We start from the raw sequence: 15,681 nt of genomic DNA, 5'->3' as shown, positions 1-15,681 counted from the left end.
GCTTCTTTACTTTTCTTCCACCTCGTAACTCGGGAACCCTAAATGAGATGTGAGATTTTATAGTTTGGTTTGATCGGTATCTCTACTAACTGACTAACTAGCTAACTAGTAGATTTTTGGGTCGGGGAGGGAAGATGGGGGGAGGGCAGGCGCGGCGTGCTGGCGTATATTCACTTTTGGAGTCATTTTAGATGGGGGTTTGTGAAGGTTTGTTATTTGGAGGTGATGGTGGTGGTGGAGGATGGGTACAAATCAGTGAGTGGTTCGTTCCCGTGGCAGCCCATACCCAAATTTTTGACAGTCCCCCCCCATTAGCGATGGATCCCTTGTCCAATCGTTCATATTGGTTGGTTCTTCATCCACTCAGCTCGCAAGCCCACTCGCTCGCACCCCCTCCGTCCTCCCCCTCCCGCGTTGTCCCCTAGTGAGCTAACCTTTTTGGGGCTTGCATGGGTCCGCGGATGTGGATGGAGAGGGACTGGCTGACTTAGGGACGAACCAGAAATTGAAAAAATCGAAATGGGAAATGCAAGAAAAAAGAAAATCCAAAACAGGTAAAAGTGGCGTGGGACCACAGCCCGAAAAGGGAAGCCCCGCCAAGATGAGAATGAAAGGTCATCCATCAATCGATCAATCGCGGCAAAGCGAGAAAATCCAGTTCCCGTGCGGCAGGGAACTGGACTACTCGCGCTTTGCTTTGCTTTGCTTACTTACTGTTGTTAGTACTTTCTAGACTACTTTTCTAACCAATTTACGGAGGTGCTCTAGATGTGTCTGTGTGTTCCTGTCTGTGTCCCACTCACTAACTATTGCGCAATTGCAATAGCAATGTGTCAGAGGAACCTGAGTCGTTCAATTGGGTTCCTGATTGGTTCCCTACCCCGATATACCACCGCGACTCAAACCATTCGGGAGATCCACATCCGCTTAATTTACAGCCCGATGGAAATGTAAGAAGTTAAGCAATCTGCGTCGCAGGTAAAGAAAGTAAGCAGCAAAAGCATTTGCCGTGAGATTCCGTCGCCTGTACATGCATACATACATACTTACATGCCTAGAATGAGGACTTGCAAGTCTCGGTGGGAAGTAACTCCATCCAACAGAAGGTACAGAGGTAGAGAGAGGAGCCATGGGCGGGTCAGGTCTGGTTTAGCGTGCAAACTAAGATCCAAACGCAACAAGCAGAAATCACCAGTCACGCTATTGGCAAACCACGCTATGATTCAATTTTCTCAATCCCTGGACTAAGCAAAAGCAGGGAGGGCATGTTAGCCACATCCCCGGGGGACGGCAGATAGTCGATAGCCGAGCTTGGCTCATACAGATAACCCAATCACAGAGGGGGCCCCACAGGAGCTGACGCGTGCACATCTCACAGCGCTATACCTCATTGGGGCGATGCTTTCCCCGTTTCAGTATATGGTTTGTTGTCAGCAAGGGTTTCTTTTGTCATGTTTTTATTATATCGAATTATCATAGTTATTGGATGGATATAATTTACGCAGCGCGCAGGCCATGCAAACCTGCTTTTTTCGAAAATTTACTCTAGAAATCATCTTATTCAGAACGTTCTGTAAGTACTCACCCAGCACAGTGGTAGGTTTTGTTTTCGCTTTTCGCTTAGTTACAGATAGAATCTAAACCAGACAAACGAAAAAGATAGACATTACCCAAACAACTCTAATTAACTCTGTGCAAAAGTCAAGAAGACAAAGCCCGTATCGGCCTCCATTCTGAACCCCGCAAGCCCGTTGACCAGAATCCCTGCGTGCGATCCTGGCGGGCTCCACCACCCACCAGGACACTGCCACTCTCAGGGTTGCGGGCTAGCAGCCACCTGAAACGCGCCGGCTCATTTCTTGGCCCTGTCGAAAGGGTTGGTCAAAAATGAAGTTCTAACGCCAGTCCGGGCTCCACCGGGTTTACTCTTCAAGAACATGTAACTGAGCTCTGGTTGGCTTGGCCATGATATCACTTCCCCCCTCCCCTCTCTTCCGTGGGAAGTTACGGAAGGGCACTGGATGGATGCCACCACCGTTTGCTGCCAAAGAGACTACGCTTCTCTCGGAAGGTCGTAATTATTGCCAGCTCTCTCGAACGCAACAATCTTATTTTTCTTTTTATTAAACGGTTCTAATAATAACAATGACATTATCCAAGCGCCAGTGCAATGTCCTGTTTCGTTCTAGATGTTTTTTCTTTTTATTTTAATTTCTTATTCACACACAACAACATAGGGAAAGCAGAACCCGAACCTGACTCCTACTACTAACTACTGCATATTGATGACTGGGATGTGAGGTGATAATTTCAGGGGTTTGTTGCGTGGGTGGTAAAAAGTAAAAGAAGACTGGTCTAATGCCAACATCCCTGACCGTTATCTTCAGCTCACCTGACAGCATACATCTGTGCGCGGTGGATGTACTCCAAACTCTGTACCACCACCACCCGAGGAAGGAGGGGGGAAGAGCCACCTACGGAGTATCTACCTCCTACACTACGGAGTACTGCTTCTTATTCGTATGTACAGCAGGAGATGTACGTAACACTTCTATCCGTACCTACATTTGCGGGGATTTCCGACGATATCCCTGAGACAAGACAAGCCCAGACAAGACGTGCACGACACATGAGACATTGACATCAAGGCGGCGGACACCGAAAAGGGGAAAAACCAAAAACCGCCACCATCAGCACCAGCAGCAGCCATGATACTCCGTAGTGTAGGACCCTGAATGAGAATCAAACCGACTAAGCTTCCTGCGACAGCCGCGTCTCTAGGATCCCCCCGACGGGACAGAAACGAGTCTAGTGTGCAGGAAGTGGAGCAAGCCACCACCAGCATCACCCCCTTGGCGGGATGTCACAAAAAGGTGATGGATGTATGGTAGTGACTCAGTCGTGGGTGAGAGTCCTCGTGAGTATCAATCATACACACTAAAGATAGACAGATGTCATCCCGCAGAAGCAGTAGTCGTCATTGTCATCTTTATTGACTTACGAATCTGAAACATTTTGATGGGATGAGTTTATCTGATTGTGTCTCGAGTTGATTAAATTCGACTTGTGTGTGTGTGTGTGTGTGTGTGTGTTCGTGCGCGCAAAATAAGTTCCAGTTTCCATCATCCTCTTTATTTTTTCATTTATTCAATTATTTATTAGTATATTAAAATGGAGCCGCGATTTGAAATCGCCAACGGCACATCGGGTTCAAACTAGTTCCTAGCGCTTGATCAATGCGTTCCTGCTGATGAGTGATCCAAGCAAGTAGTACGTAGTGTGCGAGCGGTACCATGGATTGAATCTGCGTTTTTAATTTCTGATGACCTTTTTTTATATATTGTTAATTAGATTTTAAATTGCCATTTCTTCTGTATTTTCTATTAATATAACTCTTGGTTCTAAGAGGACCCTGCATTCGAAACTAACGCCAAGAAGGAAGCTGTTAGACGTCATAAGCGCTCGTGTCGTGGTCTCTCTTTCCTTCTTTCTTTCGGTTCACTAACTTCATCGCTAACTACAGTACCTAACTAGTTAGTGGGCATCCGACATACCTTAATCTCTCCCTTTACAGGGGTAGGGGAGGAGAGAGAGTGAGGGTGTGAGATTGAAACAAACCACGAATCCAAAACTATTAGCTACCAAGACCTCCTTCCACCCTCTTCCTTCTCCTCATCTGGATTCAATTCGGCTTCACATGTTCCCTCGGAATCGCAAACAATAACCCTTTGCTTACTTCCAAACCAAGCTTTGTCATGCCGAACAATAACATGACTAAGTCGAAAATGAATAACTAACTACTGTAGAACAAGGGATAATGAATGATGGCGCACCCGCCCACCTTGACTTATTACCAACTACGACCCTGGAAATTATTTCCACAAATCTTATCCTATCAATCCGAAGCTAAAAGTAGGGTTGCATCTGAGGGAGAGAGAAAACACTAGTCAGTAAAAATGAGCAGGGGCCCATGTGGTGCAGAAAGGAAAAATAGAAGGGGGCCTAGGCATAAATGAATTATTCATTTATTTTTTCTTTCCATTCCTCATGCAGATAGATGTATGCCCAATGCTAATTGCAATTAATGTGATGACGACTTCAGCTGCATGCACTGCCTGCCCTTTTTTTTGCTTTCTATCTCTTTTCCCGGCACGGAGTACAGTAGTCCAAATGCATGTGTGCCTGGATAATATGGTGATAGTGATGGGAATGGGGAAATGGGATTGATCATATGCTTGTTGCTGGTTATACTTCCTAGGTTAGCTTACGGAGGTGTTGCGGTACATGGTGTGATAAGTTTCCGATTCTGTATTTTGTAAGGCAGAGGAAGTTAATTAAGGCAACTCTTGACAGAGGTATTGTTGATGTCTGTGCTTTAGGTTAGTTACTTGACTTGGATGTCTGATGTCTAGACAGTCAGTAGTTACTGTGAACACAACTCCTCCGAACCAATAACTAGGTATTCTTCGTAGTCACCTCCGATGTTCAACTGCGCTTAGGTCATCATCATCATCATCATCATCACCATCGTCACTGACTGAATAGTTACAGCGCTCAAGCCTCTTCACAACTAGCTAGCTACCTACTCATGTTAAAAAACCACGATACAATCTATAGAAACAATAGAATGAATACTAACCGATAGAACCAAGCGAATCATCCACAATCCCAAATTGGAAAAAGCACCTCCCACCAAGAATGTCATCATTATCATCAACATATATAAAAAAAGAACTACCTATCTACTAGGTTACCTCCATAGACCTACCATATTAGGCAACTCAACTAATCCCCAAAGACATAAACTAAGTAAATTGGAAAAGAAGCTGAAGAGACCCACACCCACCACCACCACCATCATCTCAGTCATCATCCATCTCATCCCGTCATACCAAAAAGGCCAACCTACGAGTTTGGACTTAGTTGACGGACCCTCCCCACCTCCTAGGTAGTAAACCCCACCACCCACCACCACCAACCATCCCCCAACCAATAAGATCCCACCAAATGGGTTGTGCTCCTTTCCCCACAACACGGAACAAGCAGGGCCAAGCCCACACATGACATGGGCTGATGGAGAAGGCTTACGCGGCAACATACCTAACTGTACTTACTTACTAACTCCGTTAAGTTAACTAGACTCAGAGGAGTAAAAGTTGTAAAGTCACTACTTATTTACTGTTCTCTTTTCGGGTTTTTTTGGTCATTGTCATTGTTGGAATTTGTTATTATTGTTGTTGCTGCTTGTTGCCCTGCTGCAGGGTTGCAGGGGCCCTTGGCGGGCTGTACCTAGGGTAGTGGGCTGGCTTGCGTGTATGGATTTGGGTTTTGTATTTTCGTGATGGTGATGATGATGGTGATGAGATTGTTCAGATGTTGGTTGGGTGGTTCGTGCGTTTTGGGTGATGGGGGTGTGGGTTGATGTCGTATTTTTGTAAATAACGATTATTATTGTGATGTGGTTGATGGGTGAGAGGGGAAAGAGAATGGCAAGGGAGGAATGACCTCATTGCTTTTTTACTTCACTACTGTCATTTTCTGTTCCTGGATGAGGGTGCAGCTGGGTCGGTTACACAATCACTGCAAGTTTTTGTCTGTACAGGGAGAGTGTGGTGTATGTGTTTTTCTGGAGTAGGGATATTTTGTTGTAGTTCGGTTGTTAAGTGTATGTGGGAATTAGATAGTAGTGGATGTGATTCTTAGTTGGTAGTATATTTTATATGGTCGAGGATATTTATATATTGGGTCATTGTTGCAATATTCCAATGTAGGTGTCGCTGCTTAGAGTGGTTCATGATACTGGTACTACTAAGATTTATGGTATCGAAGTCTACTGTAGATGTTGGTGTAGTAAACATAGTATATTATTCCTGCTATATGTTTGCTACCAAGCACTCACTTGTATATATCCTATCGCATACTCTACTATAGCAGCCACTACAACCGTGCCTGTCGGTTCGACACTCTCGCCGCCGCAGCCCGACCAGCTCGTCGTCCAAAGACAGCTCCCGACGTCAATCCACTGCCTCCAGGATAGTTATCATAGAACAGTCCTCCCAGCATCTCGCCCGCGCAGTACAATCCAGGCACCTCCTGGTTTGTCGTCGACGACACCACCGCGGCTGTCTCCGGACGAACCGCCAGTCCACCAAACGTGAAAGTGATGCCTGCCGTGACTCGAACAGCCAGGAACGGTCCCTGATCGATAGGAAGCGCCCAGTTTGACTTGGGCACTGCCAGCTCCAAGCCCTCGGACTGCGTGGTAAGTCCATCCTTGACAGCCGGATCCCATTTCCCATCCGGATGCCTGCGCTGGCGCTCATAAACCGCCTTGTTATAGTCATGGATGGTCTGCTCGAAGCGCTTCTTATCTTCGAGATCAAACTCGGCGCACTTCTCCGCCAGCTCACTGATCGTGGCAGCGCTGATATGCTGCACCACCTCCGGCCGGTACTCCTCCGATCGCAACCAAGGGATCATCTTGGAATCCCAAATCTGGAACGCCATGTGGCCGGGCTGGTTGAGAATCTGGCGTCCGATCATCGCATACGTATAGTTGCGCAGATCCGACCCCTCGTCCACGAACCGGTTTCCCTGCCGATTGATCATGATGCCCAACGGATACCCGGACTTGGTGAACTCGTTGGAGATCTCCCGGTCGCCCGTATCGGCCGGCGCGTTAGCATCCCACGCCACACAGTGACATCCCGACCAGTTGCCCGCCTGCTTGGCTGAGACATCCCGGATTGCCATCTCGAATCCATCCCCGGAGTTATAGGGCGTGCCGCGCACCAGCGCTACGTCCCAGTGTGGTCCAAGGTACTGCGCGCGCATGCGCGGGTTACCCTCGAAGCCTCCGGCCGCGAGAATCACAGCTCCAGCCCGGATAGTCTGGTCGCGGCCATGATGCGAAACCACCACGGACGTCACGGCTCCAGAGACCGGGTCTGTTACTAGTTTCTGAGCAGCGGTCGAGAAGAAGACCTGGATACCCAGTCTCCGGGCTGCTTGCAAGTGATCCTGAATAAGACCCTTGCCGCCGTCTTGAGTCTTCAGCGCAAGACCGCCCCAGAACTTGAGCCGACCGTTGACTTCATACGCCTGTCGATTGAAAGAGAGCTGGAATCGTACACCATTACTCGCCAGCCACTTGATCGCCGAGTTCGACTCATTGACGAGTGTCTGGCAGAGCTCGCGATTCGTGCGCCGCCCTGTAACACGATTCATGTCGCCCGTGAAGTCATCCACGGTATATGGCTTCATATCGATCTTCTTCGCCGTTTCCGCATCGACATTATTCACGATGGGAAGCAGATCCGGCAATCCGCCGTGGACGGTACGCATCGCCCCCGCCGTGAAGTAGGAGTTACCTCCTGCCCATTCTTCCGGACATTTATCGATAATGGCAACGTGTTTTGCGCCGGCTTGGACGGCCGAAATGGCTGCACAGAAACCGGCATTACCGCCGCCAATGACGAGCACATCGCATTCTGAGGGGAGAGCCATGGTGCTTGAGAGATTTGATTGTGTGTGTATGTGCCTGTGCGTGCGTGTGTGCGTGTATGCGTCAAAGAAAGAGCATTAGTGCATTTAGTCTGCCAAGGAGAGGAGAATGATGATCATCGCATCAAGTAGATACATAGTGCTCTGGGATCTGTGCTCAAGTTGCCTGCGGCTTTGTATGTAGTGACAGACGGCGGGGATGGTGCCGATGATGGGATGGCGGTTGGGAAACGGAGAGTTATGCTCCGTCGGTGCCACGGGGGAAGGCGGAGGGAGTCTTTCCGGTCGGTCTGGGCAGTGCTGCTTGATGTCATCGGAGGTAGCACAGGAATGTTAGGGAGAAAAGTGGATAGCTTTGTTGGAGTGATCGGGAGAGTAACTCGGATCTCGAAAACTAACGATCGCATGGCATGATGCGCGGAGTCTGAGTGCGGGTGCTCCCCACGCTGGAATTGCGGGGAGAAAGTAGTCAAGGATCGATCGGGAACAGAGAGATCGATCGTCTCAATCAGTTCATTGACTACTGAGTTGGCTTACAGAAAGTGTCCGAAGGAAAGTAGATTGGGATAGAATTAAATTGAACGTTAAAATGTTGGATATTGCCATAGACTACTATATCTTAGATAAAGATGGTTCAGACACGCCAAATCCCGCCAGAGAAACACCGTAATTGAACAAGCCCCAATATGTTGAAGATAGATGGAAAAGCACACGGCAGAAAAAGGGTACAGAGACAGAGAAGATGATGGTAAATGACACGCGCTGGATAGCTTTTGTTCAAACTATGATAGACAACTCAGTCCGGTCCAGACCATCGTCTTCCAGGCCGGGGTAGTAGGGAATCATCGCGTCCGCACTCTGCACGTACGCATCGTTGTACAGTCGCCAATATGGCGTGCGCACCTTGCGCGCCGGGTGGAACAAGCCCGCCCATACGTAGTTCATGACCACACCGGTGCCGACTGCCATCCGGATCGCATCAATGGCTTCAATGACACGGTCAATGACGTGGGGACTGGTCTCGAAGATGTTGGGGAACACCAGGTTCAGCAAATGCACCATGGCATCTTCACAACCCAGACCAACCACGCCCAGCGCGATGTGCTTGACAACACTGGCTGCGGTCTGCCGGTGCACCTGGTCACGGTCGATAAGAGCATCCTCCAAAAGAGGCGTGACCGCATAGACGTAATCCTTGGCCATCTCGCCAATGTACTCGAACAAGAAGGACATGGCCTTGAGCACACCGTTCTGGACGTTCAGTTCGGGAACACGGTATTCGTTCATCAGGGCCGGCAGGACGGTGAAAGGCGCACAAGTCTCAGCCACAATACCGATGGCGACGGCAGTACAGACACGGGACTGACGCTCTTGGACACGAAGGTTGTTCAGCAGCGTCGCTAACACATCCTGGGGACCGATGGCCTTGGCGATGAAACCGAATGTGTTGTTAGCAGCACGACGGATACCCTTCTTGTGAGCCTTCAGCATGTCCAGCAGCTCGAAGCAGATACGCATCCATTCACGGGCGTTGACCGATTCGGGGCCACGGTCGGCGATACGACCGACCAAATCAATGGTGTTCTCCTGCACCTTCTCGTGACGGTTACGCAGGATAGGAGTGAGTCGAGGCAGCAGATCTCTGATAGGAGGCTGCATCTGGTTGATACCAACGACAGTGACGATCGAACGGAGAGCACCAAGGATGGAACCAAGCACCTCGGGGTACTCCTCACCCAAGTATTCGTAGAGCACGATACCAAGCTTGCCCATCAGAGCGTCTTCTCCACACTGCTTCATGACCATTGCAATACGCGAGATCAGATCCGCAGCCTGCTGACGGACCGTGGCGGACTTGTTGTTCAACCGCCAGAGGATGGTACTGACAATCTGAGGGAGGTAAGGCTTGCAGCGAGTGCCCAGGGCGTTGACCACTGTTCCGAACCCGTTCAAGATCACGATGTCCTCGATGCTCTGTTCTTGGAAAGCATAGAGAACACCATCAATGAGTCGTTCCTCCAGTCTCTCGGAGATATCAGCAGCTCCAAGGGCTGCAATAAGCTTCTCCACGGTCTCCACAGTCATCTTCCGGTAGGGCTCGCTCTCATCCTTGAGGTTGTTCACAACACGCTCCAGAATCTCACCCACGCCGACCTTCTGGCCGAGGTCCACGGTCGTATCAACAACTTGGCGGTAGTTCCTCCTGTCCAGAGCCATACGACGCACCCAGAAACTCTTGAAGAAGTCGGTCAACACGTGTTCCTTTAGGTAGCTGGCTGTCACACCGTCAGTGCTAGCACACTGCGATACTACCTTCAAGACAACCTTCTTCATCTCCTCGTCGGGGGAGGAAAATTCACGCAGAAGGATCTCCATGATCTGACTAGTGTAGTAGTTGGCGTACTCCTCGTCCATGAGAGGGATGATGTAACCAACGGCCTTCAAGAAGGCTGCCAGACCCTTACCACGCTGCTTCCGAGCTCCGGTCCACAAGGGGTTGAGGATCTCATCGAAACTCTCAATACCGTACGGGTTGGCAGCTTCAGCCAAAGCAGCCACGGCCAAGGCAGTGACGGTTCTGACTTTAGCTTGTTCGTCGCTGAGGTTGTCGGCAATGCAGTCGACCAGACCCTTCAAATGGGGAAGAATGGCGCAACCCATAAGGATAGGAATTTGCTGGACGATCTTGACACCGGTGTGTCTGGCCTGCCACGACTTCTTACTCCGACACACAGCACGAAGGAAGGGCAGGAGCGCAGGAATACCAAGAGCAGAAGCAACGACAGCAAATGCTCGAGCTGTCGTGTTACGGACATACTCATCGACATGGTCAATATCGGGACGCATCGTACTGATCATCGTGGCAAGACCAGCGGCCTTGGCCAAGTTGGAAATGATCTCACGACCCTCGACACGAGCATAGTAGTCTTGGTCAATGAGCAGGGGCTCGATGACGACCAAAATCTTGTGAACATAAGGGCGAACGAGATCATCCAGCTTGTACAGGACACGGTCAATAACCTTGACCAACAAGTGGCGCTCTTGATCTTCGAGGGACTTTTCCATCAAAAGCGGAAGAATCTGGTTGAAGAGGGGGCCGGCACCGAATTGCCGCGCGTTGTCTGTGAGCTGACGCAGGGCAGTCTTCCTCATAGGCGGAGTGCCGTTCTTCACTTTCAGCAACAGTCTCATAATCTTCCTTTCCTTCAACTCTTCCACGGACATCGCACTCTCGTCCCCACCTTCCATAAGTTTTCCAAAGTAGGCCATATCTTCGGGCTTGAAGAACTGCAAGTCACCAACACCGGGGATTTCAGTCGGTAGCTGCTTGCCCATCGCGCGAGCGCTCTCCGGCTCCTGCATCATGAATCCTCCGACTCCCGTCGCACTGGCCATAGGTGCCGGTGTCGCCATAAGCTTTCTCGCCGGGTTGCGAATAGGGGCATAGCCCGGAGGAGGCTCGAGGATCTTGTAGCCCTCCGAGGGCAGCATCATATCAAGTTCTTCATCAGACAGAGGAGCATTGCGCGCAGAGATATCAGTTCCAAAGCTGGTGGGCATAATAGGCACACCTACTTGAGAAGGATGCATCGGGGTAGCAAGCCCTTGGTTACCCACTGGGGTGGATGCCGCAATGGCTGGGGCTTGATCCCATCGAGAACGACGCTTAGGAGCTTCCTCGGCGGCGGCGCCAGGAACAGCAGGCGCAGGCGTTTGATCCCAGCGAGATCTCTTGGCTTTGGTGTCTGCGGGCTGCGGGGCCTCAGCTTCAGCCGACTCAGTAGGCTCGGATGACACATCCCACCGTTGTTTACGCTTGCGACCGGTGGCGACCGAAACGGTCGAGCCAGCTTCAGCGTTTTCTTTGTCCTCCGACTTCAAGGTGGCCTCATGCTCCTGAACATCGTCCTCCCCACGGGCCTGCTTCTCTGCGATCAGCTTCTGAACACGCTCTTCTTCTTTTTCAAGCTCACGTAGAGCCATAACCTCACGGTAGGTCTGGCCCTCTCCTTCCACGTTTGCATGTTCGTTCGCGGCAAACGGATCAGCGCGTGTAGGCGTCAGCGGACCACGATTGAAGCGACGCTTCTGATAGTCCGTCTCGCGATCAGCGATTCTGGCCGCCTTTTCGCGTCCTAGGAGAACGTCCTCCTCTTCCACACCATTTCCTTGGGCAAATTCATCGATCTGGCTCCTTGTCGCGGTATATTGGCCCACCAGACGGTGGCCTCCGTCCGCATCCTCCATTTCTTCATCTTCGCCATTGACGGCGATGGACATGTCGTATCCCGCATACTTGTCAGCGCCCTCGCGTTCGTAGAGGGTGGTATCGAAGGATTCAGTCAGGGAGGCCTTGGTCGAGTTGTCAGTGCGCTGGCTAGACGGATCAAAGGTCCTAGAACCTTTCTTCGCAGATGCAGCAGCGTTCCGCTCAGCTTGGAGCTTCCGGACGGCTTCGAAATCAGCTAGAAGGGGTTGTCAGCCTATCATCAGAAGCAAGGTCCGCGATCTGGAGGCTACCTACCGTCGGACATGGTGGCGGTTGTGGTGATCCCAAAGACGAGAAAGAGAACGAACACTCCCAGGCAGGGGTAACAGCAGCTACATTCGGATCAAAAACGGACAATAGCAGCGACCTTGGGGGCGTGGAGGGTGATGCGCTGATGTCTCGCGATGAAAATATCAAGAAGACGTGAGGTGAAGTTCGGCGGCGGGACTAGATTGATGACTAAGGTGAGGCACGTGATGGCTGTGTAGCTGTCTGCTTCTGCTCTCGCTGGATCTCGCCTCGATATTCTTTCACATTTGGTCTTTATTATATTCTTTTTTCTTTCGGCTCTAGATAAGTCAACGAGCCTGAATGAGGCTAGATATGGTATCTTTGGTGCTTTATCGAATTTATAGCTTCGTTCTATGTAGAATTGAAGCGCAGGGCTCTACGCATTGCCTCCCGATTATCACAACAACGAATCAAATGGATTAGATACTACATTTCGATATGGTGTTATAGCTCTTCTATGGAGCTCGCACTGAGACTTTATAAATTACTACATAAAATACTTGATTAGTTTAAGTGAACCGAATATCATGATGTGAACAGAACACTGGGTGTTGCGTTGGGCTGATAAGTAGTTCATGACTATATATTTTAAGCCGCTTATTTCTACTACTACTGTTGCTGGCGCACATCTCCTACCTGACAATCGTGCTACAACTGATGTCAATAGTATTCAAACCAGTGTTTGATAAGAATAACAAATTGTTCTCAATATATATACACTTCAATATCCAATAATCCAATCGGACGGTATATACCGTATCAATGGACATCAACTACTACAACGGACATACTAACGGCTACTACTCTCACACAACCAATTCATTCATTCCAAGATAGAGTATTGCAGAAGATTTCCAGAAACCTCTCACTCACAGCATCGTATACATCTTCTTAGATACATGAGGCATATACTGTATCTTGCAGGTTTAGCATAGCATCTCACTAAAAGCCGAAGAAGCTCTTTCAACTTCATTCATACTAACACTCTTACAACCATCATATTACTTACCACAAACGTGTAATAACCGGTCACAATCTTTCCAGCCTAGAGGTTTTTTCTTTTGGCCCCATTTTCTGAATATTATGATTTGAACAAAAAATGAAAAATTAAATGATAATTGAGCACCTGAAAAGCTGCTCCAACCCACAGACAATGAAAATGACATCATGTTATCTCCACGCGGCTAAAAGGCAACTCCACACGGAAACAAAACAAAAATAACCAGGAAAAGAAGAAAAATCAAATTCCCTCAATATCCAAAAGAAGATATGTGAAAGCAATAATGATGGGAAATAAAAACATATCTGCCTCCTTAGATCACAGTCCCCACCGTGTTTCAGCCCAATATGCAACTGTTATGTAGCAGATTAATAACGGTTTCCGCGAGGCCATAGCATACTACGCCTACGCACAGTGGGGCATACTAGATTACTGTCGACATACCATTCCTAGTTAGATCGGGTTGTTTGGACATGGGTTGTATACGTCAGCTTCTCTCTTTGTCCGAATTTCATTTTCCTTAGCAGTGACTTTTGTGAGATTCGGATTTAATTACTGATTTGATTATTTGCTGTATGTGTGTGTGGGGGGTGGGGTTGCATGGACTGATAATGAGACTGTGTCTGTCTAATGAGCGGAGAGGAGCGTAATATGATATAATATATCTGGTGTTTCAGGTTCTGTTGGCTGCTTATGTTTTGCTTCTTGGTTATTACCTACGGATTTGGGACGGGATGGGTCGGATGACTTGCTGTGTAGAGCGTACTTTGCATGGCATGGCATGGCATGAGTGTCATATTGGTCTTAAATTGTAGTGGGTGCTTGTGCTTCGGCTATTAGGCGTGTGGCCGGTCGAGGAGGACAAGATCATTGGACTGGGCTGATCGATGCCGGGAAACATATGTAGTAGTACGGTAGGATTGCTTGAGGTTGACAATTGGAAAGCTATGCGTTTTCGGAGCCCCTAGGAAGAAAGTACCTGCCCTTCAATTATTTGCGGGATTGGATGCAGAAGACACCTGAATTCACACCAGATTACGTCTAAGCGATATGGAAAGTCCTGGGTATGAGTTAAAAGGGTTGACATCTCTATTCGCGACTATTACTTCCTCCGTATGCGAAACACAATGGCCAAAAGGCCGATAGCAAGCATAATGTAGTATAATACCCAAAACGCCAAGGATATGGTAGCAAGTGGTGATATGCACAGTAGAAATTCGACGGCACCAGGCGGTCAGTAATGGTTCTAAGGGCAAGCCTAGTGAATTCTGTCCAGCTTGGCCCGGTTCATGGCGATTTGGTCGTCGACAAAGTCGCTCTACAAAGCAGTCAGTCGAAATTGGACTTCGTGACAGGATCTCAAAAGGACTTACCTTGGCCGTGATACGCTCCAAATGACGGTTCTGTTCGTCCAGCTCGCGACCTGTCGCCCGAGCAAGGCCATTCAGACGGCTCGCAGCTCCTCCAAGCAGATCCAGATTCTGTTCGATCTCGTTCTCCATCGCCTCATCCTCGCTGTCCGCCTCGAACTGGTACTTGGCACGATCAGTGATGTTGGTCCTGTTGCGTGTGGTCTGCTTGGCCGCCTCCTTGTCAATGTCCCTGAATGTGCGCTCCATCCGTTGGTTGGTCTTGAAAGCCTCCTTCTCGGTACCCTCGCGAGTTTCCCGCTCTGCGCGGTGCGTGTTCAAGATCCGCTCATCACGCTCTCGCCGGCGCCGGGAGCTGGTGAAAGGGTTGGACACATGAACAGCGAACATGCTCTTGTTGAGTGTCTTCAATTCCTTTGCCTTCTCCTCCGCGATCCGTCCCTCGACTGTAGCGACATCCAAACTCTTCTCGGCATCATGGATACGCTCTCCCTGCGCACCCAAACGAGCAAGTGTCTCACGACCCGTCTCTTCGGCCTGGGCAGCCACACGGAGTGCATTGCGAGTTGAGGCGACGTCACCCTGCTTGATGAACCGGATGTCCTGCTTGATGGTCTGAATTTCTTCCTCCTCTTCCTCCTCAGCAGTAAGGTGACGCTCCTGGTAAGTGGAGGTGTTGTACTCGTTGCTGCCTCCGCCATAGGCAGCTCCGCCCTCGGAGTAAGGCGGGGGAGGGCCGGCCTGCTGTTGTTGTTGTTGTGCCCGATCCCGAGCCCCTCCAAAAAGCTCATCTCTGTTGCCATCCGCAGCCGCGGGGTCATTGGGATCGGCGCTACCTAGTCCTCCATAGCCGCCAGGGCCGTACCGAGAAGCGGCAGGGGCAGCAGCACCCCCGCCACCAAAGCGGTCGGATCCATAACCGCCTTGGTTTCCATATCGATTCGGCGCATACCCTTGATACTTGTTATCTCCGGGGATATTATGAGCACCAGAGGGGCCAGCTGCGGGCGGTTGTTCTCCGGCAGGCAGAGGAGCCACACCCGCCTGCATCTTGGCCTTGGTGTAAGGATCGGTCGGGATAGGTTTAGCGTAGGGGTTGGCAGGCGGCGCAGGGCTCTTGCTCTTCGATCTGGAGCCGAAAAGTGCCAGACGGTTGCCGGAATCCTCCTCGTCGTCCCCGGACTTTTTGAAACCGAATCGGCCCATGGCGTGGAATGCGAAAGAGATTAGTAGTCGGCTGTGAGGGT

General features: G+C 49.8%; 3 protein-coding genes across 3 annotated transcripts; all 3 read right to left on the bottom strand.

Moving 5' to 3' along the window:
• Positions 1–5,937: 5,937 nt before the first annotated feature.
• AtWU_05911 (FAD binding domain-containing protein) lies at positions 5,938–7,506 on the bottom strand (the record flags this gene model as incomplete). Its single annotated transcript, XM_035501021.1, has 1 exon — positions 5,938–7,506. The coding sequence occupies one exon, from the start codon at positions 7,504–7,506 to the stop codon at positions 5,938–5,940; it is 1,569 nt and encodes a 522-aa protein (XP_035356914.1).
• Positions 7,507–8,280: 774 nt separating this feature from the next.
• AtWU_05910 (U2 snRNP complex subunit HSH155) lies at positions 8,281–12,038 on the bottom strand (the record flags this gene model as incomplete). The annotated part of the gene is made up of 2 exons (XM_035501020.1): positions 8,281–11,969; positions 12,029–12,038. The coding sequence occupies 2 exons, from the start codon at positions 12,036–12,038 to the stop codon at positions 8,281–8,283; spliced, it is 3,699 nt and encodes a 1,232-aa protein (XP_035356913.1).
• Positions 12,039–14,322: 2,284 nt separating this feature from the next.
• AtWU_05909 (putative plasma membrane SNARE protein (Sec9)) lies at positions 14,323–15,640 on the bottom strand (the record flags this gene model as incomplete). Its single annotated transcript, XM_035501019.1, has 2 exons — positions 14,323–14,382; positions 14,438–15,640. 2 exons carry the CDS (start codon positions 15,638–15,640, stop codon positions 14,323–14,325), a joined length of 1,263 nt encoding a protein of 420 aa, XP_035356912.1.
• Positions 15,641–15,681: the final 41 nt, after the last annotated feature.

Source organism: Aspergillus tubingensis (assembly GCF_013340325.1).
Source record: "Aspergillus tubingensis WU-2223L DNA, scaffold_7, whole genome shotgun sequence".
Taxonomy (NCBI): Eukaryota; Fungi; Ascomycota; class Eurotiomycetes; order Eurotiales; family Aspergillaceae; genus Aspergillus; species Aspergillus tubingensis.
This window is presented reverse-complemented; position numbering and strand designations above follow the sequence as displayed.